The following is a 22,679-nucleotide window of genomic DNA, read 5'->3' on the forward strand; positions in this document are numbered from 1 at the left end:
CTCGTGCCTGCAGGGCAGGGATCTGCCTGCTCCTCCTTTTTCAACTCCTCAGGAGACCAGGGAGGGGGACACAGCTTTGACAAAGACATGGAAAGCATTCAGAGGGGTTGTAGGTGGCCATGCTCTTGGGGAAGCCCTCCCCTGACATAGGACTGGCAGCGCCGGGGAGAGCAGGTGGCCAGGCCGAGCTCAGGTTTCCAGTCACATCTGCTGGGCAGGTGAGGGCCAAGGGGAAACAAGGGAAGAGCGGGAGGCCAGCTTGTACAGGTGCTCGGGGACGGGAGAGCTGCACTTACGTCTGCCCTAGAGGTGGCTGAGGGCCAGGGCAGACCCACTGGGGCAGAATTTCTGGGTAAGATCAGGTGTCCAGTTGGGGAAGGTGACTTGATGGAAACTTCAGCAACTGGTAAACCATCTCTTCAGCCTGACTGCAGTTGCCTCCAAAGAAGGTAGGAATAGGGAGTGACCAGGATTCCAGAAATGAAAGCTGTCCACGCAGGCCTGGAGCAGTGTGCAAAAGGGCTAGACCTATGCTGTTTTCCATCCCTTGGGTCCATTCAGTCCTGATTGTATTTCACTCGTGAAAGTGTCAGTCGCTCAGTCGTGTCCAACGCTTTGTGACCCCATGGACTGTGGCCCGCCAACCTCCTCTGTCTATGGAATTCTCCAGGCGAGAATATTGGAGTGGGTAGCCATTTCCTTCTCCAGGGACCTTCCTGAGCTAGGGATCGAACCCGGGTCTCCTGCATTGCAGGCAGATTCTTTACTGTCTGAGCCACTAGGAATGCCCACATTTCACTCCTGATTGCACCCAAATTAGTGGCAATAGCACTGTGAGAGGGGCTGATGAGAAGGGCCCCCAAGTTCATCCCCAAGTCTGAGATGCCAGGTGGTCACTTCATGGTTTCAGGTCAGCTGCTGACCGGGTGCCTTTTCTTCTCTCTGGGACACAGGAGAGATGCTCCCCAACAATTATCTCTGTTGCTCTGGGCGCTTCTGAACCCCTGGTCTCTCAGCATGGACCCAGGGGCTTGAGAGAAGCAGAGCTCTTTCCAGGCATTTCTTCTAAAATCCACCCCTGTTGGTAGGCAAACCACACACACACACACGCAGCTTTCCTAAAAAGAGTTTACATCATATCATCATCACAGCGTCTCTTCTGAGCCCCGTAACAAACACTACGGAGTTCAGGGCCATTAGTTTTGTCCCCTCCAGAGGGTGCATGGTGTCCGGAACCCGTGGTTACAGGGGAGTGGGGTGCAGAGAAGCTGGCTGTGCCCCTACAGCATGTGCTGCTGGCCAGCCCCCAGGCAAGGACCAAGGGCTGTAGGAGACAGTTCCCAGCAGCAGGCACTGGAGACACAGGACTCTACAGTCTCTGGACGTGCAGCCGCGAGCCTAGTTTTGAAGCCTGTCTCAGAGAACGAGGTTCCTGAGAGAGGCCCGGGGTGGGGGGCCATCCCATCCGGGAGGCTGCCTCCCGCACTCCTGTTCCTTGAGACTCACAAACCTTGAGAGATACGCATGCCATGTCCTAGGCATGGGGCCAGGAGAGTGTCATTGTGTTCGAGTCACCAGTTCCTAACAGCCTGCCATGTGCCAAGCAAGGTATTAGGTCATACCTTACCAGTGGCACTGCAGAGACCCCAATTACTGAAGTTTCAAGGTGGTGGGTACCAAGTGGGTGCTGGGGAAGGTGAGGAGGGGAGGTCAGGGGGAGCTTCCTGACGAGATGGGCTTGGGCTGGACTTGAGAGGATAGGCCTCATTTGAATAGGCGGAGCGACATTTCCCTACCAAATGTCATCCGGGCGCTGGCCGCTAGTATCTAGGGGCAGTTGGTGGGAATCTCTCTCTCTGTGCGCAGAGGCGCCCCTCCCTGACAAGCACCTGCTTGCAGGGACTTCTACTTGTCCAGCTTCTGAAAGAGTACTGAGGCTGCCCTTAGGCCACAGAGCAGTACCTGCCAGCTGACCTTCAGAAAAACACCCCTTCTGCCCCAAATCTGGTCTGAGGAGGGCTTCTGTGTGTCCACCACTTGCCCCTTCAGGACGCCTCTGGTCTCCAGCTCCGTCCTCTGCCCTGAGCTGGACAGCAGGAGGGCAAGGTGGCCTCAGGACTCAGCTTTCCCCACCCCAGCCAGTCTCTGGGCTCCGCTAGGCCTCTCTGCTGCTGACTGTCCTACCATGGGATTCCATGGGCTCTGAACTGGATGGAGGTGGGGTTGGGGGCCCTGCACTGGACCTAGGAGTCTGGGAGAGGTGGCCATTTCCAGAAGGAAAGACTTCTTTTTTCAGGTTATCCGTGAAACAAAGGCTGAGTGATTCCCTTCTCTGGGGGCACAGAGGCTGCAAGACCCAGGATAGGGCAGTAGGAAGAGGGAGTTCCTCTTGTGGGGTCCTCGAGCTGTGCATTCCAGACCCACCCCTTCGCAGCTCCCATCAGATCTGACCTGACCTCCAGGCCACGACCTAATCCCTCCCCCACTGTGGAGGGGGGCCCAGCTCCCTTTTCAGTCCTGCTCCCCCTTCCCCTTGTCTCCCTCCAGGCATCCTTAGTGCAGTCTCACCAGCCTGCTGTCCACCTCACCCCTCAGCCCTCTCCTTCCCCTTCCAACTCTGGGAGCCTGCCTCAGCTGCCCAGAGAAGGCTGGGCACCTCAGGGAGGGCTGACACTGCTGGGTAAACTGGAACCACCTGAGTTTCCTGTCCAGGACTGAGCTCCAGAAGAGCGAGATATCTGAGCTGCTTGATAGATCTGATGAAGAAGATGGAGCTGGGGATCACTCTTAAGCAGCATGGGAGTTCAAGGAAAGGAATGGGGTGGGGTCTTGACTTTCTGGCTAGCTTCAGTGGAGGTGCCAGGTTTTGGCATGCTCAGGCTGGAGTGAGGCCTCCTGGACAGGCAGGCAGCCTGCCTGGCTTAGCCCTCTCTCCTCTTCCTCCCCTGCCCCTCCTCTCCTGGCAGCTGATTCACTCCATCTCTTCTCTGTACAGATGGGACCCAGGTGAGCCCGGCTGCCCCCTGCTCCAGCCCGCCCATCATAGGTAAGAGTATGCCTGAGGGGGAGTGTGGTGGGAGTGGAAGATGAGGCTGGAAAGGACAAAGGAGGGTGAGGAGCTGAAAAGGACAGAAGGTGGTTCAGCAGGGTGCCTGGAGGATGGGCCACAGTTGGGAGACTGGGGTTCTGGGGGAGGGGGCAAAGTTGGGGTTTTGTGGGGAAGAGGTGAGGGTGGGGGATAAGAGCGGCAATTCTGGGTCCAGGCAGGCCCCAGAGCTGGGAAGCACAACAGGAAAAGGAAAGGCAGGATGCTCTTCTTGTCCGCGCTGGGGCAGCGAAACAGGAAGGCAAGTAGGAAGCTAATATTTATGCTCAGGTCCCTGCCTCGGGGGCTCTGGGGAGGGGGTGCATTCTTGTTTGTCGGCTCTGAGGTCCTCATGCTGGCCCTGCAGGTTGGGCACAGCAGCCCTTGCAGGATGGGAAGATGCCTCGTGGTGCTTGGGTGGAGGTTGAGGACCCCACTCCGTGATCCTCTCAGCGTTCCACACCCCCGCTGCTGTCAGGCTGTGTTGGGCGAGGGGGGGTGGATGTCCATAGTTTAGGATGTGCCCGTGGTTGGGCTGGGGTGGGTGAGGCTGGACTGACTGAGGTCTGCTTTGTCCTTAATTTCAACCAGATCCACTGAGGGCCTTCTGGGTGCAGGTTCCACACCTGACACCCAGCCTAGGGCAGCGAAAAAGGAAGGGCATGTCCTCTTTGCTCCAGTCCTTGCTGTCGAAAGCTTGCAGACCTGGGGAGATGAGACACACAAATAAAGAGAGAAATAATGGTAGAATGTAATATGTGATCTATGTGAAAGGAGGCAGCAGCTGATTAAGGAATTCATCCACCCATTCAAGAAGCATTGAGTTCACCACCTACTGTCATTTAGTCTTCCTAGCTGTGTAATCGGAGAAGGCAGTGGCAACCCACTCCAGTGCTCTTGCCTGGAAAATCCCATGGACGGAGGAGCCTGGTGGGCTGCAGTCTATGGGGTTGTGAAGAGTCAGACACGACTGAGCGACTTCATTTTAACTTTTCACTTTCATACATTGGAGAAGGCAATGGCACCCCACTCCAGTGCTCTTGCCTGGGAAATCCCATGGACGGAGGAGCCTGGTGGGCTGCAGTCCATGGGGTCGCTGGGAGTCAGACACGACTGAGCGACTTCACTTTTACTTTTCACTTTCATGCATTGGAGAAGGCAATGGCACCCCACTCCAGTGCTCTTGCTTGGAAAATCCTATGGATGGAGGAGCCTGGTGGGCTGCAGTCCATGGGGTTGTGAAGTCAGACATGACTGAGCGACTTCACTTTTACTTTTCTCTTTCATGCATTGGAGAAGGAAATGGCAACCCACTGCAGTGTTCTTGCCTGGAGAATCCCAGGGATGGGGGAGCCTGGTGGGCTGCCCTCTGTGGGGTTACACAGAGTCGGAAGTGACTTAGCAGCAGCAGCTGTGTAATTTTCTAAACATTGAAAGAAATTGGAAAAAGAAAAAGAAGCATGAATGAACTCCATCTCTATTCCAGGGCACAGAGGACATAGGGATTTATTTATTGATTCAGACAATATTTTCTGAGTGCCTGTCATGCGCTAGGTTCTGGTTCTAGGTGTTGGGATAGTGAGCAATAGGGAGAAGCAAGTCCCTGCCCTTGGAGCATAGCTCAGATTTGGTACCTGCCTCGCCGGTGCTTTCAGGGGACAGAACCACCAGCATGATGGAAATCCAGAGGAGGGCTGGACACGGGACCCTGGGCTGGCTTCAGGAAAGGGGAAAGACTCCAGCAAGGCTTGGAAGTCTGGCAAGATCTAGAAAAGTGGAATTGAGGGGTGAAGACAGCACCAGCAGGGGGACTTTATGAGCACAAGCTCAGAGCATGGAAGGTACATGGGCTGTGATGAGACGGGAGCTGATAGCTTAGGTGGAGGGTCCGTGTTCAGATGTGGGAGACAAAGTGGAGAGAGACCAGCTTAGCACCAGACTGTGGAGACCCTCAAATGCTAATTCACCCTGAGAGGGGTTCCCAGGGTTGAAGGCAGAGCCCCTCCCACCTTCCCAGCAGTGGAAGGGGCTGAGGCAGTGAGGGAGAGCGGAATGGGTTGCTCCCAGTCTGTGTGGCCAAAGCTGCTGGCCGCAAGTCCAGGGGGCCTGCCCTGAGGACCCTCATGCATCGCTGAGGGAGTCCCCCCAGGAAGCCAGAACACCTGCCATGAGAGGACTGAGACCCTTCCTGGGGCAGGAGTGCAGTGGCATCAGGGCCCAAACTCAACCCAGAATGAGAATTTGGGGTCCCTGAGTGGAGGCATGAGCAAGAAGTGGGGACATCAAAGTGGTGCATTGCCTGCTGTCGTCAGTATCTGGGTGCCCAGCTGTCCGCTCTGGTCTCTTGACATCCAGAGAATGGTACAGGCACCTCCCTGCTCTGCTTCTCTCTCGTCTCCATCTCACAGTCAGAGAATATAAGAGCGGGCACCACTTAGTGACCACCTATTGCAAGCCCCTCTGCCTTTCTCCAGCGAGAAACCCATCCTGGGGTGAGAGGCAGGGCAGGCGACTTCCTGAAAGTGGATGGGAAAGTGGAGCCAGAGCGCTGGTCTCAGCAGGACAGAGCCTGAGCTCACTGTGCCCTGGGCTGGTGCCCTTGGCCAGGTCCCTTCACCCGAGCCTCAGTTTCTTCCTGTGGGAACAGTAGTAGCTCCCTCCCAGGGCCCCAGGGTGATGAGGTGAAAGGGTTTGCAGCAAGTCCGCACATGTGCTGTGGATGTTAAGATAATGGTTCAGCTGGACCTGCAGGCTGTGTTTCCTGAGTCCCTGGCTGGTCTTTGCCCCAGCGCCTTCCAGTCCTCTTCAGTGCTGGCCTGGAAGACAGCCCATGGCTGCCTCCACAGGGGATGCCCAGCACTGCATTAGCTGAAGGAAGCCTCTCTGAAAAGGTTCCTCCGCTTGGGTGCTCTCACCTGCTCCCAGCCCCATCTGCGACCTCTTTTCTAGGATAACTGGGAATGTCTGGCTGCTGAGCGCAGCCTGGCCTAGCTGGCGGGGCTGGCATGGGACCTAGTCTGGCAACTGGTTATATATAGCCCCTGCGTCCATGGCCTTGGCAGGGTGCTCCTGGCGTGGGCGCAGGGGACACTCGAGGCGCTGAAGCTGCCATCCTTGCCACGCCCCGCCCGGAGCTGGCGTGAGGGTACCTAGGAGCTCCCTGGGCACATGGGCTGTGCAGGCCTAGGGTGCTGGCCAGGGCTGGCTGTGGGTTTGAGGCACCTCTTTATCCTGTGGCCTGGGATAAAGTAGGGAGGATGGTGCTGAGGGCCTGGGGTGCCCTTTGGGCTTGGAGGCAGAACAAAGGGAACCGCCTGTCCTATTGCTGTTTTTGAGATCAGTTTATCAGAGGGCATGTGTGTCCAATCCTCCTCCAGGGGGGAAGAAGGGAAGGAGAGGTCAGGGTCCAGGATGTATCATTAAAGGGTCCTCAGTCCATTCCTAAATCCCACAGCCCCCAACCGTGGCCTGGAGAGGCAATATATTTAGTAGAAAACTACGCTTGGGGTCAAAAGGCTCAGCTCACCACCACCAGCGATAGACTAAGGCCATGGTATATGTGACCTCCTTTCTCACGGGTGAAACAGAATTGAAAATACCTACCTGGCAGGACTGTGCTGAGGGCCCCCAAGGGAAAGGCCCCTGGAGGGTGTTGTGCCTTGTCAAGTGAGGCTGAAGGAGGCTGATTAGGTAACCGCTCACCTGCGGGCCTTTCCCGCTCACCCTGCCCTCTCTGTGCGCCCTCAGGCTGGCCCAGGCCCCGCGCAGACACGCCAGGCCCTCAGCCCCAGCCCATGGACCTGCGGGTGGGCCAGCGGCCCGCGGTGGATGCCCCGCCGGAGCCCACACTGCTGGCCCTGCAGCACCCCCAGCGCCTCCACCACCACCTCTTCTTGGCGAGCCTGCAGCCCCAGCGCTCCGCAGAGCCCATGCGGGTAAAGCTAAAGCTCCCACGAAGCCTCGAGCCCAGACCCGGCCCCGCCCTCCCTTCAGCCTCCACCTCTGTCCTCAACTCCTCGCCCCCTCCCCACAGCTCTCAATGGACACGCCGATGCCCGAGTTGCAGATGGGGCAGCAGGAACAAGAGCTGCGGCAGCTTCTCAATAAGGACAAGAGCAAGCGAAGTAAGGGTGGAAGCCTCCCCCGGCGTGTCCACGGCCCCCTGTGTTGCGGGGGGAGGAGGATGCCAGCCTCAGTCGGGGTCTCTGCCTGCCAGGCACTGCGGGTGAACGCGGGAGGAGGTGAAGGGGGACCCGCGGGCTTCACAGAAGGGATGTAGCCTCAGGCTTGGCTGCTGCATGAAGGGCCCCTGGGAAGCCTCGTGGTGGGGGGTGGTGCGGCGGGGGGCGTGATCAGGGCAACGGGCAGAAAATATTCCAGGGAGGCCACCCACCGACCCACCCCCCAAACCACTCATGATTTCCGCCCCTGCAGGTGCCGTAGCCAGCAGTGTGGTCAAGCAGAAGCTGGCAGAGGTGATTCTGAAGAAACAACAGGCGGCCCTAGAGAGAACGGTTCATCCTAATAGCCCCAGCGTTCCCTACAGGTAACAACTCCCTCTCCGCCCCGCCTCCTTGTGTCCTTGCCACGCCCCCCTCCGGATGTCCGCCAATGAGCACACAGCACACGCAGACCGCTGCTCTCAGGTGCCCTTCACCTAATCCTCACCCCTCACCTCTAATCCTAGTGCCTCTCCGACCCTCTCTCCCAGCTGATACCTGCTCTCCTCTGGCCTTTAATTATCTCGCCTCACCCCGCCTGAGGCCCTTCTTCCCTACAAGCCTCTCCTCCCCCCACATACACTCTCTCACGCACACCACGCTGGCTTTCTCCTCTGTATTTTCCCCTAAGCACAGAAATATCCAGATTCCTAGAACAGCTTCCTCCCTTTGTGTCTGGGACCCTGGCTCCTAAGGACAGATCAGGATGGGTGGCCCAGTACTGCCCCCTGGAGATGGCCCCTGTTCCTACTGGCCATGCACTCCGCCTGGCCCTGCTGGCCGCCGCCACTCCAGCATGCCTGCATCCTAAGTCGCTTCAGTCGTGTCCGACTCTTTGTGACCCCATGGACTGTAGCCCGCCAGGCTCCTCTGTCCATGGGATTCTCCAGGCAAGAATACTGGAGTAGGTTGCCGTGCCCACCTCCAGGGCATCTTCCCAACCCAGGAATCGAACCCACATCTCATGTCTCCTGCATTGGCAGGAGGGTTCTTTACCACTAGCGCCACCTGGGAAGCCCCGCTGCCTCCCCCGGCAGGTCCCAAAGGGTGGAAGGAGATGGCTGCTACGCCTCTGGGCATCCCTGCCCCTCTGAAGCAGCCTTGGTGCTCACTCCGCAGAACTCTCGAGCCCTTGGAGACGGAGGGAGCTGCCCGTTCCATGCTCGGCAGCTTCCTGCCTCCTGTTCCCAGCCTGCCTTGCGACCCCCCAGAACACTTCCCTCTGCGCAAGACAGGTGCGTGGACAGGCCAGCAGGGATCTCCAGAGGGGCTAAGGGGGAAGAGCCTTGGGGGAGGGTCAGGGAGGGGGTACTTCCTTCTCCTGTCTGTCTCAGAGAAGGTTGGAAGGGAAGGCTTAGGGCAGAGACGGGGTGGGCGTGCACCGAGTGATCCCGGCACTCCTGCAGTCTCCGAGCCCAACCTGAAGCTGCGCTACAAGCCCAAGAAGTCCCTGGAGCGGAGGAAGAACCCGCTACTGCGGAAGGAGAGCGCCCCTCCCAGCCTCCGTCGGCGGCCCGCAGAGACCCTTGGCGGTGAGGCCCGGCAGGGTGGGTGGGTGGCGGGCAGGCCTGGTGCCCTCCCCCAGGGCTCCGGTGGGTGGTTGTCACAGGGTGGCCTACACACTTGCCAAGGGGTGAGTTGGGGCAGAACCCAGCTCCTGCTCCATTGGCTAATCTGACGTCTGCCCAAAAGAAGGGGCATCTTAAAAAAACCAAGTGTTCAGAAGTGCTGGAGGCTGGTGATGGCCTTCCTGTCCTGCTGGGAAGAAAGCAGGAAGCAGAGCCCACCCACCGCGGAAGGGGCTTGTTCCTGGCCCCCTCCTAGCCACTCTTGGCTCCTAACTGAGCACCCCCCTCTCCCCAACCCTCAGACTCCTCCCCTAGTAGTAGCAGCACGCCGGCATCAGGGTGCAGCTCCCCCAACGACAGCGAGCATGGCCCCAACCCCGTCCTGGGCTCCGAGGTAAGGCCTTGGCAGGCTGGGCGCCCTGGGGCATCTCTGGGGCTCGGCGGCCCTCAGCAGGCAGCCTGGCCAGGCTGGGGCTTCAGCATCTGGGCAGCCCCAGCCCAAGCTTCAGGGGGGCTCCGGGGAATGTGTGCCTGGGGGTGAAGGTTTGGAACCGGTGACCCCTGCCCTGCTCCCGTGGCAGGCGCACTTGGGCCAGCGGCTGCGGCTGCAGGAGACCTCTCTGGCCCCGCTCGCCTTGCTGCCCACAATCACACTGGGGCTGCCCGCCCCTGCCAGGGTGAGTGGCTGAGGCGCCCTCCCCCAAACACCCGAGATCTCTCCATCCCTTCTCCTACACCCCGCCCCTGGCCTTCACTGTCCTCCCCTCTGGGGTCTTCTCGCCAGTGATGTTCCCCCACTCTCCCCCAGGCTGATGGTGACCGCAGGACCCATGCGACTCTGGGCCCTCGGGGCCCAGTCCTGGGGAACCCCCATGCTCACCTCTTCCTGCCCCATGGCCTGGAGCCCGAGGCTGGGGGCCCCCTGCCCTCTCGCCTGCAGCCCATTCTCCTCCTGGATCCCTCAGTGTCTCACACCCCTCTGCTGACTGGTGAGTCCCAGCTTCTCCAGAAGGGCTGGATCCCAGTACCCTGCCGAGGGCCAAGCATGGCCAGGGTCCCATCCTCCTGTGCGTCTTGCTGCTGAGTCCCTGGCTCGCCTCACCCCCCAACCCTGGCTTCCCTCCACTCTTCCTTGTGGTCCCCTCCTTATGCCCCCCACCCCATTCTTTCCAGTGCCCGGGCTTGGGCCACTGCCCTTCCACTTTGCCCAGTCCTTACTGACCACCGAGCGGCCCTCTGGATCAGGCCTCCACCGGCCACTGAGCCGGACCCGCTCAGAGCCCCTGCCCCCAAGCGCCACTGCCCCCTCACTGCTGGGCCCCCTGCAGCCCCGCCTGGAGCGGCTCAAACCTCACGTCCAGCTGATCAAGGTGAGGGGAACGGGGTAGGGGAGGCAGTGAGGGGTGGCTGAACTGGGGCTGAAAGAAGGGAGACTCAGGAGGGGCAGGGCCAGAGGGGATGTGTGGGGCCCAGGGCTGTGTGACTACTAGAGTCCCAGCGGGATGCAGGACGATCTGGCCCCGACCACCACTCCCCACCTCACGCCCTGTGCCCAAGCAAGTCTCCTCAGTAGTCATCTCCCCCACCCCAGAGGTCAGCCAAGCCGAGTGAGAAGCCCCGACTGCGGCAGATACCCTCAGCTGAGGACCTCGAGACGGACAGTGGGAGCGTGGGGCCGCTGCGGGATGATGGCCTGGAACATAGGGAGTCCAGTCATGGGCAGCAGGAGGCCAGAGGCCCTGTTCCTCTCCAGCAGCACCAGCAGGTATGGTCGGGCCCAGGGGCCTCTTGGAAGGTAGAGTCAGGAGACTCTGGGGCCTGGTAATGGTGGAAGGGAGGGAGATGGGATGTCAGTGCAGGGGACAAGACAACTCTAGGACCATGGTTCCTCTGCCAAACCCACACTGAGGTACAGACAGACACACACACAGGCATACATGCATTCACACACGTGCATACGTGCATTCACACACACATACATGTGTGCACCTCCAGCAGCCTTCCAGCCTCAGGGTGAAGCCATGTGCCTTTCCAGTGGTGAGACTGGCACATGGAGCCCCACGCACCCCCGCTGTAGGACGTCCCCCCTGTGACTGTTAGTGCTGTTTCCAGGAAGGTGCTAGGGCAGGAGGTGGGGCAGAGCCAGGCTTGGCCCTTCAGCTGCACGAGTCAAGCCGTGGAGTCTTCATTTGCTGGGGCTCATGTAACAAGTACTACAAAATGTGTGCCTGAAACAGCAGGTGTTCCTTTCCCCACAGTTCTGGAGGCTAGAGGTCTGAAACCGGGGTGTTGGTGGGTTGGCTCCCTCTGAGCCCTGTGAAGGAAGGCCTCTTCCCTCGGCTTGTGGACGGCCGCCTTCTCCCTGGGTCTGCACGTTGTCTTCTGTCCACGTCTGTATGCCGACTTCCCCTGTTTATAAGGACAAGAATCATATTGGAGCTTACCCTGATGACCTCATTTTAACTTGAGTACCTCTGTGAAAACCCTGTCTCCGATCAGGTCACGTTCTGAGGGGACTGGGTGTCCCATCCTAAATACAAGGTGGGAAGGGACACAGCTCAGCCCATAAGATGTGGTAACAGTGCACAGAGTGCGGCGGCTCGCACAGCCCCCTGTGTCCTCGGGCAGTGGGTAGTCCTCGGAGACCAGGAGGAGATCCTGGTCAGAGCCAACCTGAGGCCCCTCACCCTAGTTCTGGTGTTGGGGTCTCGAGGGCTCAGGGAGTGCTGGTGGAATGGGGTGGTCAGTTTGGGCTGCAGATCTTTGGGGGAGTATATGGGCAGGGAGCTCAGAGACTCAATGCCCAGCTGGGCGGCAGGGTCAGAGGCTTCTGCAGAAGAGGGGCCTGACGGGAAGTTTCTTGGCTGTGGGCAGAGGCAAATGGAGCAGGGTCTGAGAACCTAGAGCCTGAGGCCCCCTGTGTCCCTCAGGTGTTCCTCTGGGAGCAGCAGCGGCTGGCTGGGCGGCTCCCCCGAGGAGCCACTGGAGACTCCATGCTGCTTCCCCTGGCCCCGGGCAGTCACCGGCCCCTGTCCAGGGCTCAGTCGTCCCCGGCCGCACCTGCCTCGCTGCCAACCCCAGAGCCCGCCAGCCAGGCCCGTATCCTGCCCAGCTCAGAGACCCCTGCCCGGACCCTGCCCTTCACCACGGGTAAGGCTTGGATTAGAGGGCAGGAGGAAGAGCCCGGGGCACATGGGGGCTCGTAGGGGATTCCATAATTCCCTGTGTCATAATTCACTCTGGACATGTTTCGAGAGCACAGAGCCCTTTCTTAGTCTGAGGAGGTCTACCTAGTGTCCCATGGAGCAGGTGGTTGTATCCATGTTACAGTTAAGGAGACCCAGGCTCGGGAAATCAAGGGGACAGCTGGCTGGCAGTCAGGCCAGGCTAAGAATTCAGGTCTCCTGACAATTAATTCAGGCCTTTCAGAAATTACATTGTTGCTCTGCTTGTGAGAAGAACTCACGAGCATTTTAGAAATTTGAAAAATAATAGAAAAGCATAAGCACAGGAAAAACACCACCAGCCAGGGGACTTCCTTGGCGATGCGGTGGCTAGGACTCCATGCTCTCAGTGCAGGGGCCCCAGGTCCGATCTTTAGGGAACTAGACCCCACGTGCTGCAGCTAAGAATTCACACACTGCAGGCCACAATGAAGACCTGGTGCAGCCAAATCAATAAATATTAAACAAGGAAAGAAAAAATACAGGTGTGACCTTTAAATTCATAACAAAAATCACGAGCCAGTATCCCATCACCCAGAGGCAGCCCCTCATAAATGCTGCCGTATTTCAGGCCAGTCTTCGTTCTGGCCACACGTATAAATCCCATAGACACTGCGTTTTGTGGCTACATTGTATACGCTATTCAGTTTACACATTATGAATACTTTGTGATATAATCAACCTTTAAAAGCGAGATTTCAAAAAGTAATGATTTCATCTATTATTTTTGGCCGTCCTGGGTCTTCACTGCTGTGCAGGCTTTCCTCTAGCTGCGGTGAGTGGAGGCTGCTCCCCAGTTGCGGGGTGTGGGTTCCCCATTGCAGTGGCTTCTGTTGCTGTGGAGCGCAGGCTCAGCAGTTCTGGCACATGCGCTCAGCTGCTCCTTGGCATGTGGGATCTTCCCGGACCAAGGACCAAACCCATGTCCCCTGCATTGGCAGGCAGATTCGTGACCACTGAGCCACCAGGGAAGCCCTGAAAATGAGAATTTATAGTGTGTCATCATAGTATTTTAGTGTAAACGTTTCTTACTGGTTGAGCAGTTAGGTGGTTATTCATTTTCCCCCATTTGAATTTCCCCAAGCCACATCTGTCTTGTCACATGGCCCGGTGTCTCTGTGGGCTTCCCAGCTCCCAGGTCTGGGGCTCCTATTTGGGTCATCATATCCAGGCGAGCCGCCAGCCTCAGGCCTCCCTTTGTTAGGCTCCAAGCTCTTGAGGTTATGATCCTTGGGCCACATGAGGAAGGTCAGTGAGTCGGGAAGGCAGTAGTATGTGGCAGTTGTGTAGGTTGGGGCTGGGGGGTATGTGGGTGAGGTGCCCGAGGCTGCCTGGGTAAGGAGCTAGGGGTGTGTGTGCAGGCGCCATGGGGTAGGACGGGGCATGGGGGACTGTGTGGAGTGTGTCTGGGGCTCCCCGGGGCCCTCACCCCCTAGCCCACTCCCCGCAGGGCTGGTCTATGACTCGGTGATGCTGAAGCACCAGTGCTCCTGTGGGGACAACAGCAGGCACCCGGAGCACGCGGGCCGTATCCAGAGCATCTGGTCCCGGCTGCTGGAACGGGGGCTCCGGAGCCAGTGTGAGGTGAGGAGGCAGGTGGGGGCTTTGGGGTTAGAGTGCGTGAGGGCTGTGGGAGGGAAGGAGCTAGGAGGGCCTGGAGCCAGTCTGGGTGGTGGGAATGGCAGGAGAGGGCTGCCCAAAGCAGAGGCTCAGGGGCTCTGTGGGTCCTTCCTCAGTCTCTCCGGGGCCGGAAGGCCTCCCTGGAGGAGCTGCAGTCGGTGCACTCTGAGCGGCACGTACTCCTCTACGGCACCAACCCGCTCAGCCGCCTCAAACTGGACAATGGGAAGCTGGCAGGTAGGAGCCCCCAGACTCCCCCCGCCCCATGCCACTGGCTCACTCAGCCCGAGCATCCTTCTGTGCTCTAGTCTTTGCGCCATAGAGCTCGTCCCTTCAGCATCCAGGCACCCCTGTGCTGCCCCTGGTTCCTCTGCTGCCCACCTCCACCCCTCCCTGCCAGCCCTTCCCAGCCCTCTTCTCAGGGGCCCCCTGCTCCGGGCTGGGCCAGAGGCTGAGCGGGTTAGGTTCACGCACCTGGGCCTCTCCCTGCAGGCCTCCTGGCACAGCGGATGTTCGTGATGCTGCCTTGTGGTGGCGTTGGGGTAAGTGTGCAGGCTCTCCAGACCTCCTCCCTCCCAACTCCCCCAGGCCCAGCCCCTGCCTGCTTGTTTCGGTGGTCCTGCTGGGCCCAGTGGGCCGGGGCTTTCCCCTAGTGCCCCCTCTGCCGGCTAGAAGCTCCTCGTTGGTGGGTGTGTCCTCCTGAGTGTAGAGCCCCTTGCCTTGCACTTCGAAGGCCTCTGGTGGAGGTTGAGGAGGCTTGAGAGAGCAGGGCTGAGCCTGGGGCTTGGGCTCATCTCCCTCTGAGAGCACGCTGGCCTCCAGGCCACCCGGCCCGGGCTGTGGGGTGCCTCTGGCATCCTTGGAGACCCAGGCATGTCCCTCCGATGCCCTAGCTTTCCCTGCTCCTTCTCACTCTGCCTGGGGACTTCTGCCTCCTGGCAGTGCCCTTCCTCACTTCAAAATGTCCCCGTGGTGGTTTCCTGGCCGGGCACGTGGAGTAGGGGACGGAGGCCTAGTCCTGGAGGGATGGGAACTGTCTCTGGGAGGCTGTGTGGGAGCCGGTCAGCGCCCTGTTCACAACTTCCCATTTCTTGCCACTTTCTGATTTTTCCAACTGTTGTTGCTTCTGTTTTCTCCTCCCTCCTCTCCCTCTCTGTCTCTGTCTTTCTCTCTTTCTCCAGCCTCTTGCGACTCTCTCTGCCTTCCTCGCCTCTCTCGGTCCGCCTCGCCCTCCCCATCTCCCCATCACGCCCCCCGGCCCCTCCCTAGCCTTGAGGCCCAGGGACTGGGTTTGGGGGGCCTCCCAGCCTGGGCTAGGGGCCCTGAGTGGAAGACAGTGGTGCAGACGGCCCCTCGAGCTCCGACCATCCCGAGGGCCTGAGCAGAGTCAGCGGGGGCTTAAAACCCCCTCCAGGCCCAAACCCCAAGTCCCGCCCAGGTAACGCCATGCCCCCTCCTCTGACCGGGGGGGCAGGCGCGCTGCTGCCAGCAGAGTGCTGGCCAGGTGCGGGCTGGTGATGTGGACTGAAGCTGGGAAGAAGCTGTGCTGGGACTGGGGGACACGGGAGGCCTTGCCTTTGGGCGGTGGGGCATGGGGGAGGCAGCCATCTGCCCAGCTCCCTGCCCCTGGGGTCCCAGCCATGGGGTGGGCACTGCCCCTGAGGCCCTGGCTCCTGTGGGAGGCCGTGGGTGAGGCGGGCCTTGACTCTGGCCCCCACAGGTGGACACCGACACCATCTGGAATGAGCTGCACTCCTCCAATGCGGCCCGCTGGGCTGCTGGCAGTGTCACCGACCTCGCCTTCAAAGTGGCCTCCCGTGAGCTAAAGGTAGGAGGCTCGAGTGGAGGGTGCCTGAGTCACGGAGGAAGGAGGCAGGGGACAGGCAGCAGGGAAGGCAGACCCAGCCCCCAGCATCGCATTCCTGGAGATCACCACAGGGTTTCGGGAGGGACACCGAAAGCTCTGGGGACCCAGATGAGATCTGAATCCTAGGCTCACGTTACCTGCTGAGGAATCAAGTCACTGGGCCCCTGGTCCTGTGGTCTCTAAGAGAGGCAGGCCCATGCTCATGCGGGGTCAGTTAACATATTTGCTGTGTGGCCGCAGGCAAGTCGTGGAGCCTCTCCAGGGCCCCGTGCACTGGCAGAGTGGCCCTTTGTGATGCTGAAGTTTTACACACTGGGCTGACACCCATGCTTGTTTGCCCTGGGCTTGGCACCTTATGCGAGCTTGTGTTGAGCCCCCTCTGTTTGGGAGCTCATGGCCCAAGTCTTGGCTCTGCTATCAGGCAACTTCGCATGAGTTATTAATATTAAATCCACCTGAGGCTCCAGGTTTCTCCTGTCTGTAAACCAGATAATCACAATGTTTATCTTATGAAGATGTTATGAAGATTAGGTAACATTTACCTCAGAACGTTGTGCGAGTGAAATCCAGTGTTTACCCTGTGCTTAGCACAGTGGCAAGCACATAGATTTTGCCCAATATAATAGCTGTTATTACAAAGTGATAACAGCCAGGAGCCCCCAGGATGGGAGTTTCTGTGTTCATGGCCTGGGGGTCAGCAGAGGGCCCCTTGGTCAGTCACACTGTCTTGTAGTCCCTTCTCAGGGGAAGAGCCTGCGGCTGGGGGACGGCTTCGTGGAGGTGTGGGGCAGACAGTTGGCTGTTCGGTTGACAAGCATTCTTTCTGTTTCCAGAATGGTTTTGCTGTGGTTCGGCCCCCAGGACACCATGCAGACCATTCCACAGCCATGTAAGGCCCGGGGAGGCCTAGATGGGCTGGAGTGGGGGGCAGGCCCTCACGGCCCTCCTGTTGGGGAGGGTCCTTGGTTGGCCCCTCCTTCCTGTTAGCCTTCTGGGGCTGGGCTGGAGACAGGTGGAGTGGGAGCGGGGGTGGCACGGGGAGGGAACGGGCTGGCACGACCTCTTGTCTTTTCCTCTCAGGGGCTTCTGCTTCTTCAACTCAGTGGCTATCGCCTGCCGGCAGCTACAACAGCAGGGCAAGGCCAGCAAGATCCTCATTGTGGACTGGGTAGGTCCCAGCTCCTGGCCCCTGCAGGTCCGAGAGCCCTGTGGAAAGAGCCCTGAGCCTGGCGACCCGAGACGAGGCTTTGTGTCCCGCCTAGTTCTGCATTCGCCTTCCCGAGCCTCGGTTTCCCTGTGTGTAAACGTGGGTGCAGAGAGGGCCCCCATCACGGGGCCTTTGGGAGGCCCGGAGGAGTTGGCCTGTGGGAAGGGCTCAGCCATAACCGGCTCCCACAGGGGAGGAGCCATCTGAATGCTAACTTTGGGCCTCTGTTGGCTTCCCTCTGTAGATCTGGTCACTTCTGCTTTTCCCCTGCAGGTAGTGAGAGTGCCAATAATAGCACATAACATCAGCCTCAGTTCAGTTCAGTCGCTCACTCGTGTCCAACTCTTTGCAACCCCGTGAACCGCAGCACGCCAGGCCTCCCTGTCCATCACCAACTCCCGGAGTCCACCCAAACCCATGTCCATCGAGTCGGTGATGCCATCCAGCCATCTCATCCTCTGTCGTCCCCTTCTCCTCCTGCCCGCAATCGTTCCCAGCATCAGGGTCTTTTCCAATGAGTCAGCCCTTCTCATCCAGACACTGATGGTTTCACACATCACATATTTAATCCTGACTCTGCCCTGGTTTACAGATAAGGGAAGTCATCACAGAGGGGTTAGGTTAACCTGTACACAGCCGTACACCTTGTAAGCCCTGAGACCTGAGGCCCCTTAGCCCTGGAGCACCTGTGTTTAACCACTTCGTATTCACATCGACTTACGGGATGTTCCAGCGCAGAAGGAACAGGCCACACTTGTGCGCATGCGCAGTCCACCTTCGCGTTCCCAGGCCAAGCAGGAGCCTGGGGGCGGTGCCCGGCGCTCCTGTGAGGATGGGACTGGGCCTCGTTGTCCTAGCCCCTCTGTAATGGAGTGTGGTTTCCATCGCTTGCATCACACCCTGACCTTGAGCAAGACGCAGTAGTAAGGGTTCCTGATGTGTGACCCTGGACTTTTCCCTCTCCTGGCACTCGCCCTCCCCCAACACGTACTCTCCCTCTGGCTCTGGCTGGCCTGCCCTCGGTGCAGCTCCTCCCCTTCCGGGCCTCATGTTATCATCACCCCCACCCAGCGTGTTATGTACATATCTGAACACCCATGAGTCCCTTGACAGTTTAACTCTAGGAGCCCCCGTGTTCTCACCCCCAGGTCTAGACTCCCGACCTTCACAATGGTCACTGACCTGGAGACCTTTCCAGCCTGTCCGAGCCCCCATCTCTCTGCTTTCAGACCTGCCCTAATTCACTGCCCATCTCCCTCCACAGGACGTTCACCATGGCAACGGCACCCAGCAGACCTTCTACCAGGACCCCACTGTGCTGTACATCTCCCTTCATCGCCATGACGACGGCAACTTCTTCCCTGGCAGTGGGGCTGTGGATGAGGTAACCCCATCTTCCGGCCCGCTCACTCTCACGAGTAGCCCTAACTGTCTCTGTCACAGCTAGCTGTGTGATCCTGGGTAGGCTGCTGAGCCTCTCGGATCCTCCGTTTCTACATTCGGAAGTGAAGGGGCTGCATGAGCTACTCTTGTAGCACTGACATCCAGGGGTTCTGCTCCCGGGACACTACTCTCTACACATCTCCTGCCTCCTGTGTTCCAGGTGGGAGCTGGCAGCGGTGAGGGCTTCAATGTCAACGTGGCCTGGGCTGGAGGTCTTGACCCTCCCATGGGGGATCCTGAGTACCTGGCTGCCTTCAGGTAAGCTCACTAGGGGCGCAGAGGAGGCCTGGCCCAGCAGGGCCCCCCTCTCTTCCCCTTTTACAGCAGCACCAGTTTGGAGGTGATCGGGTGGCTTGTCAGCTCGTCCTCATCTAATCACTATAAGCCAGCCACTATCATTATAAGCCAGCCCTGGAGTGGGCCTGTGGACTGAGACACAGGGAAAGGCATGGTTACGCTAGACTCTAGGGGCATCCAGTCCCTGTGGGGAGACAGGAAAACAGACTGAAAAGGTCAAGGCGTACTTTATAATGTCACACGCTACCAAGAGCCAGTGTTGAGCTGAGTGCAGGGAGACAGTCTGGGGGAGTGAGCAGCAGAGCTGCTATGTTAAGGCGAAGAAAGCTGCCTGGAGGAGGCAGACTTTGCATAGGAGCTGAGAAGCCTAAACTGTGGAGGAGGAGGGAAAACAAGCAGGTGATATCCATATTGGGGTCGTTGCTTAAGCAAAGCCATTCTGTAAGGGGGACTTGGCTCAGGAGCTGTTGTGTATTTCTCTCTGGGGGTTCCTAGACTCCATTTGGAGAAAGGGAAGCCTGGTAATAGGTCTCTGTATACTTTTCTGGAGTATTCTTAATGAGAGTTAATTTTGTAGGAGCCCTGGGCTGGGATTCCTGGCATCTGTACACCCAGGGTCTTGAAGGACAGCAAAGTGGACCTAGGGTTGGGTGAGGAATGAGCGGTGGAGGGAGGTAGCTGTGAGGAGCCGGCAGGTGCAAAGGATGAGCATGGATTTGGTGGCCCAGGACCTCAGAGGATCTGTTGCCCTGGTCAGCTCTTAGGTGGTGAGTGGTGACGTGTGGCCGACTCAGTCCTAAGCAGGTGGCAGCTGAGCGCCAAGTGTTTCCGGTGTTGCCCTGAGGCTTTAGTAACCTGCCCCTTCCCTGTGGCCCTGCCCACCACTCCCCACTGAACACAGTGCACCGGCTCCTCTTTCATCCCCTCATCCTTGGCTCCTTCCTGCCTCTTGCCAGTTAAGAGCCCTGGGTGGCTGAGTCCTTAGGCTGTACCAGGGACATGGATGGTGGGCCAAGGTCGAGAAGCCAGAGGCATCCGCTCATCCTGCTGGGAGTCCTGAAAGTAGGGTGCTCCCCCGTAGAGTTAGTGGGAGAGGACTGGCCCCAGGCAGGGCCCTCCACCTCTGCTGCCGGGCGGCCCTGCACAGCCTGTGAGCCCCCCTTCCCCGCACACAGGATAGTTGTGATGCCCATCGCCCGGGAGTTCTCTCCGGACCTGGTCCTGGTGTCGGCTGGGTTTGATGCTGCCGAGGGTCACCCGCCCCCACTGGGTGGCTACCATGTTTCTGCCAAGTGTAAGGAGGGCCCCGGCTAGGGGGGCGGCAAGGGCATGAAGGCTGGGCCGGGGTGGGTGGGCAGCGCTGCCCAAGTCAACAGGGAGGTGACAGTGGCTGGCCCAGGGCCATGAGCATGGGACGGGGATCATGCACAGGCCAGGTCAGTTCATCGAGCAAGGCCTAAGTCACACCTGGGGACTCAAGTCCTGCAGACTGGAGGCTCGGTCAGAGGACTTCTCCCACCCTGACTGTGTCCTTCCCAGGCTGGGCGGGGGTGGATGGGGAGGAGCAGAGTTCTCAGAACAGAGGGAGCCCACTCAGCAGTGCTGAGCCTGGAGGACAGGGAGGAATATGGTGTGTCTCAGCGGAAAAGACATGGGCTGGAGTCCCTACCCCGGGTTCGAGTCCTCGCCCTGTCACTTACTAGCCACCCTTAACCTCACTGAACATTCAGTGAGGCACACTAGTAAGATTTACAGGGGGTTCCATGTGAAAGCCATTGGTAAAGTAGAGATTTGTCCCCCGAGTCACTCTTTCTCAGGGAGGAGCCGAGCAGGGAAATAACAGAGGTAGAGAGGGCTTCCCCCCCCTGCCCCGGCCCCTCCTAACCCTCTCACCCACCATGCAGGCTTTGGGTACATGACACAGCAGCTCATGAGCTTGGCTGGAGGTGCGGTAGTGCTGGCCCTGGAGGGGGGCCATGACCTCACAGCCATCTGTGATGCCTCCGAGGCCTGCGTGGCTGCTCTTCTGGGCAACAAGGTGAGGTGCCCACCTTTGATCCATGCAGCTGTGGGGCAGGCAGTCCAGTTTTCCCAGGAGCACCCCAAGGGGCAGGCAGTTGGGGCGCCTCCCTGGGGGCTTGCAGATGGGCAGGGTGGGGGTGGCCAGGCCTGGACTGAGGGGAACAGAGTGGATGCCTCTTCTCTGGGTCAGACGTCAGGTCAGCGTCCCCTGCCCCAGGCAGAGCCAGGAGCATATGCCTATCTGAGCCTGGAAAGCGAGGGCCCCGGGGTGGGAGAGAGCTGGGCCTGTGGGTCCCTGCGAGGCAGGCAACTGATGCATGCTTTCTTCTGTAGGTGGATCCCCTCTCAGAAGAAGGCTGGAAGCAGAAACCCAACCTCAATGCCATCCGCTCCCTGGAAGCTGTGATCCGAGTGCACAGTGAGTGTGGAGAGAGGACACTGCTGACCCCAGACTTGGGGAAAACTCTGGGGTCTGTTGCCCCCAGGGACCAGAGCCCCAGGTCTTCCAACCCCAGCCAGCCCAGGGGAGCTGCTGCTGCATCGGAGTAGGCATTCTGTAAAGTACCCCATAGTAATGGGGGGCAGGTGCCCCCACAGGTGAATACCCTCAGAGGCTTCCAGATGGACCTAGCAGGGACTGGCAGACATTGGGGACCAGGCAGGACTGGCTTCCCTTCCCCAGCTGCTGCCCTAGGCCAGGGCCCTGCCCCCAGCAGCACTCAGGCCTCGTTTGTGGAAGTGCTGGTTCCCACCCTGACCCTCAGTTCTGGCCACAGCGTCTTAGGAACTCTACCTGCTTTGGGAGCTGTGTCCTAGGTTAACCCCACATTTGGAAAGCACTTTAAATTTTCAACTTCAGCTCAGCATCTGTGGAGCACTTTATCTGCTACCCATGATCTGTGTAGAGTGAGTGAGTGAGTGAGAGTGTGTGTGTGTGTGTGTGTGTATGTGTGTGTGTGTGTTGTTCAGTCGTGTCCACTTGTTTGAGACTCCATGCACTGTAGCTCTCCAGGCTCCTCTGCCCATGGAATTCTCCAGGCAAGAATACTGAAATGGGTTGCCATTTCCTCCTCCAAGGGATCTTCCTGACCTAGGGATCAAACCTGGGCCTTCTGCATTGCAGGAATATTCTTTACCGTCTGAGCCACTAGGGAAGCCCCATGACCTATGCTAGGGATACAAAAATGAATAAAGCAGATTTCCCACATCTGGGCTCAGCACGGGGCCATGCATTGACACTGAAGGCGCTGCCGTGCTTGGCATGGAGCCCCACAGAGCTGGCCAGGCTCTGTGCTGGGCATGTTCCGTGGACATTCTTTCTTACAACAGTAGGCAAGATGGTCATGTCCATGGTCTAGATAGGGCAGCGGGAGCCCTGGGCAGATAAGTGACTTCCGACGGCCACACAGAGCAGCTGCAGTATTGGCTCAGCTCTCCCTCCTGTGTCCTTCCCACCTCCCCTGTCCTGTGCTTGGCTGAGCATTGAGGGGGACCCTGCGCTCCAGCAGGCTGGGACTCAGGGCTCTATGAGGTCACTGTGACGCAGACCCCATCCAGGGGAAAGAGGCCCAGATGGTGCTCACGGGAACCCTATACCCATGGGAAAGGGTCAGCCGTAGGGGTGGGGGAGTGGCCTGGGCTTTGTGAGGGCTCCTCACAGCACATTGAACCCTCACTTTCTCAGGGTTGTGGGGATCAAGTTGGGGAGGGTGTTGTGTGGAGGTGGAGGCAGCTGAGAACTGACCCCATGCTGCAGACACGCCTGCTACTCTGGGGCCCTTGGCCTGAGATGTGCAGCCTCAGTGCCAGTCTAGGACACGTGGCTGGCAGGTGGGGGGCCTCGTATCCCTGACGCTTCTGAATCAGCTTCTTGCCCAGGTGAATACTGGGGCTGCATGCAGCGCCTGGCCTCCCGTCCAGACTCCTGGGTGCACAGGGTGCCAGGGGCCGATGCAGAAGAAGTGGAGGCAGTGACGGCGTTGGCATCCCTCTCCGTGGGCATCCTGGCTGAAGAGCGGTAAGAGCCTGGGCTGACGGCCCCTCCCCTGCAGGGATCCCCCCAGGTCCCAGCATAGCCACTCCAGGCTTCTCAGGAAGCTGGGCCCCAGTGCTTCCTGCAGCCCCAG

At 59.1% G+C, this 22,679-nt stretch overlaps 1 protein-coding gene and 1 long non-coding RNA gene across 9 annotated transcripts in view; one reads left to right on the top strand and one right to left on the bottom strand.

The window, feature by feature from the left end:
- HDAC7 (histone deacetylase 7) overlaps nucleotides 1-22,679 on the top strand; it is a 37,211-nt gene that overhangs the window by 13,267 nt on the left and 1,265 nt on the right. For 4 of the 8 annotated variants that reach the window (XM_042246805.1, XM_027967404.2, XM_060414082.1 and 1 more), the window contains exons 2-25: nucleotides 2,996-3,046; nucleotides 6,833-7,020; nucleotides 7,119-7,209; nucleotides 7,520-7,631; nucleotides 8,425-8,540; nucleotides 8,712-8,837; nucleotides 9,176-9,267; nucleotides 9,455-9,550; nucleotides 9,682-9,862; nucleotides 10,047-10,243; nucleotides 10,465-10,638; nucleotides 11,804-12,023; nucleotides 13,548-13,681; nucleotides 13,834-13,954; nucleotides 14,210-14,259; nucleotides 15,438-15,545; nucleotides 16,418-16,473; nucleotides 16,665-16,752; nucleotides 18,056-18,175; nucleotides 18,395-18,492; nucleotides 19,707-19,825; nucleotides 20,436-20,569; nucleotides 20,887-20,971; nucleotides 22,432-22,570. In XM_042246805.1, coding sequence (XP_042102739.1) covers nucleotides 2,996-3,046; nucleotides 6,833-7,020; nucleotides 7,119-7,209; nucleotides 7,520-7,631; nucleotides 8,425-8,540; nucleotides 8,712-8,837; nucleotides 9,176-9,267; nucleotides 9,455-9,550; nucleotides 9,682-9,862; nucleotides 10,047-10,243; nucleotides 10,465-10,638; nucleotides 11,804-12,023; nucleotides 13,548-13,681; nucleotides 13,834-13,954; nucleotides 14,210-14,259; nucleotides 15,438-15,545; nucleotides 16,418-16,473; nucleotides 16,665-16,752; nucleotides 18,056-18,175; nucleotides 18,395-18,492; nucleotides 19,707-19,825; nucleotides 20,436-20,569; nucleotides 20,887-20,971; nucleotides 22,432-22,570 — 2,896 coding nt within the window. The remainder of the gene's footprint in view (nucleotides 1-2,995; nucleotides 3,047-6,832; nucleotides 7,021-7,118; nucleotides 7,210-7,519; nucleotides 7,632-8,424; nucleotides 8,541-8,711; nucleotides 8,838-9,175; nucleotides 9,268-9,454; nucleotides 9,551-9,681; nucleotides 9,863-10,046; nucleotides 10,244-10,464; nucleotides 10,639-11,803; nucleotides 12,024-13,547; nucleotides 13,682-13,833; nucleotides 13,955-14,209; nucleotides 14,260-15,437; nucleotides 15,546-16,417; nucleotides 16,474-16,664; nucleotides 16,753-18,055; nucleotides 18,176-18,394; nucleotides 18,493-19,706; nucleotides 19,826-20,435; nucleotides 20,570-20,886; nucleotides 20,972-22,431; nucleotides 22,571-22,679) is intronic. The other 4 variants (XM_042246807.1, XM_060414085.1, XM_060414084.1 and 1 more) reach the window with 2 other exon arrangements.
- Nucleotides 12,578-17,797, bottom strand: LOC132659621 (uncharacterized). The gene is made up of 2 exons (XR_009600230.1): nucleotides 17,513-17,797; nucleotides 12,578-13,072 (listed from the first exon to the last, which is right to left on the bottom strand). It is a non-coding gene; the product is annotated as an uncharacterized LOC132659621 (long non-coding RNA).

This window comes from Ovis aries, chromosome 3 (assembly GCF_016772045.2).
Source record: "Ovis aries strain OAR_USU_Benz2616 breed Rambouillet chromosome 3, ARS-UI_Ramb_v3.0, whole genome shotgun sequence".
Taxonomy (NCBI): domain Eukaryota; kingdom Metazoa; phylum Chordata; class Mammalia; order Artiodactyla; family Bovidae; genus Ovis; species Ovis aries.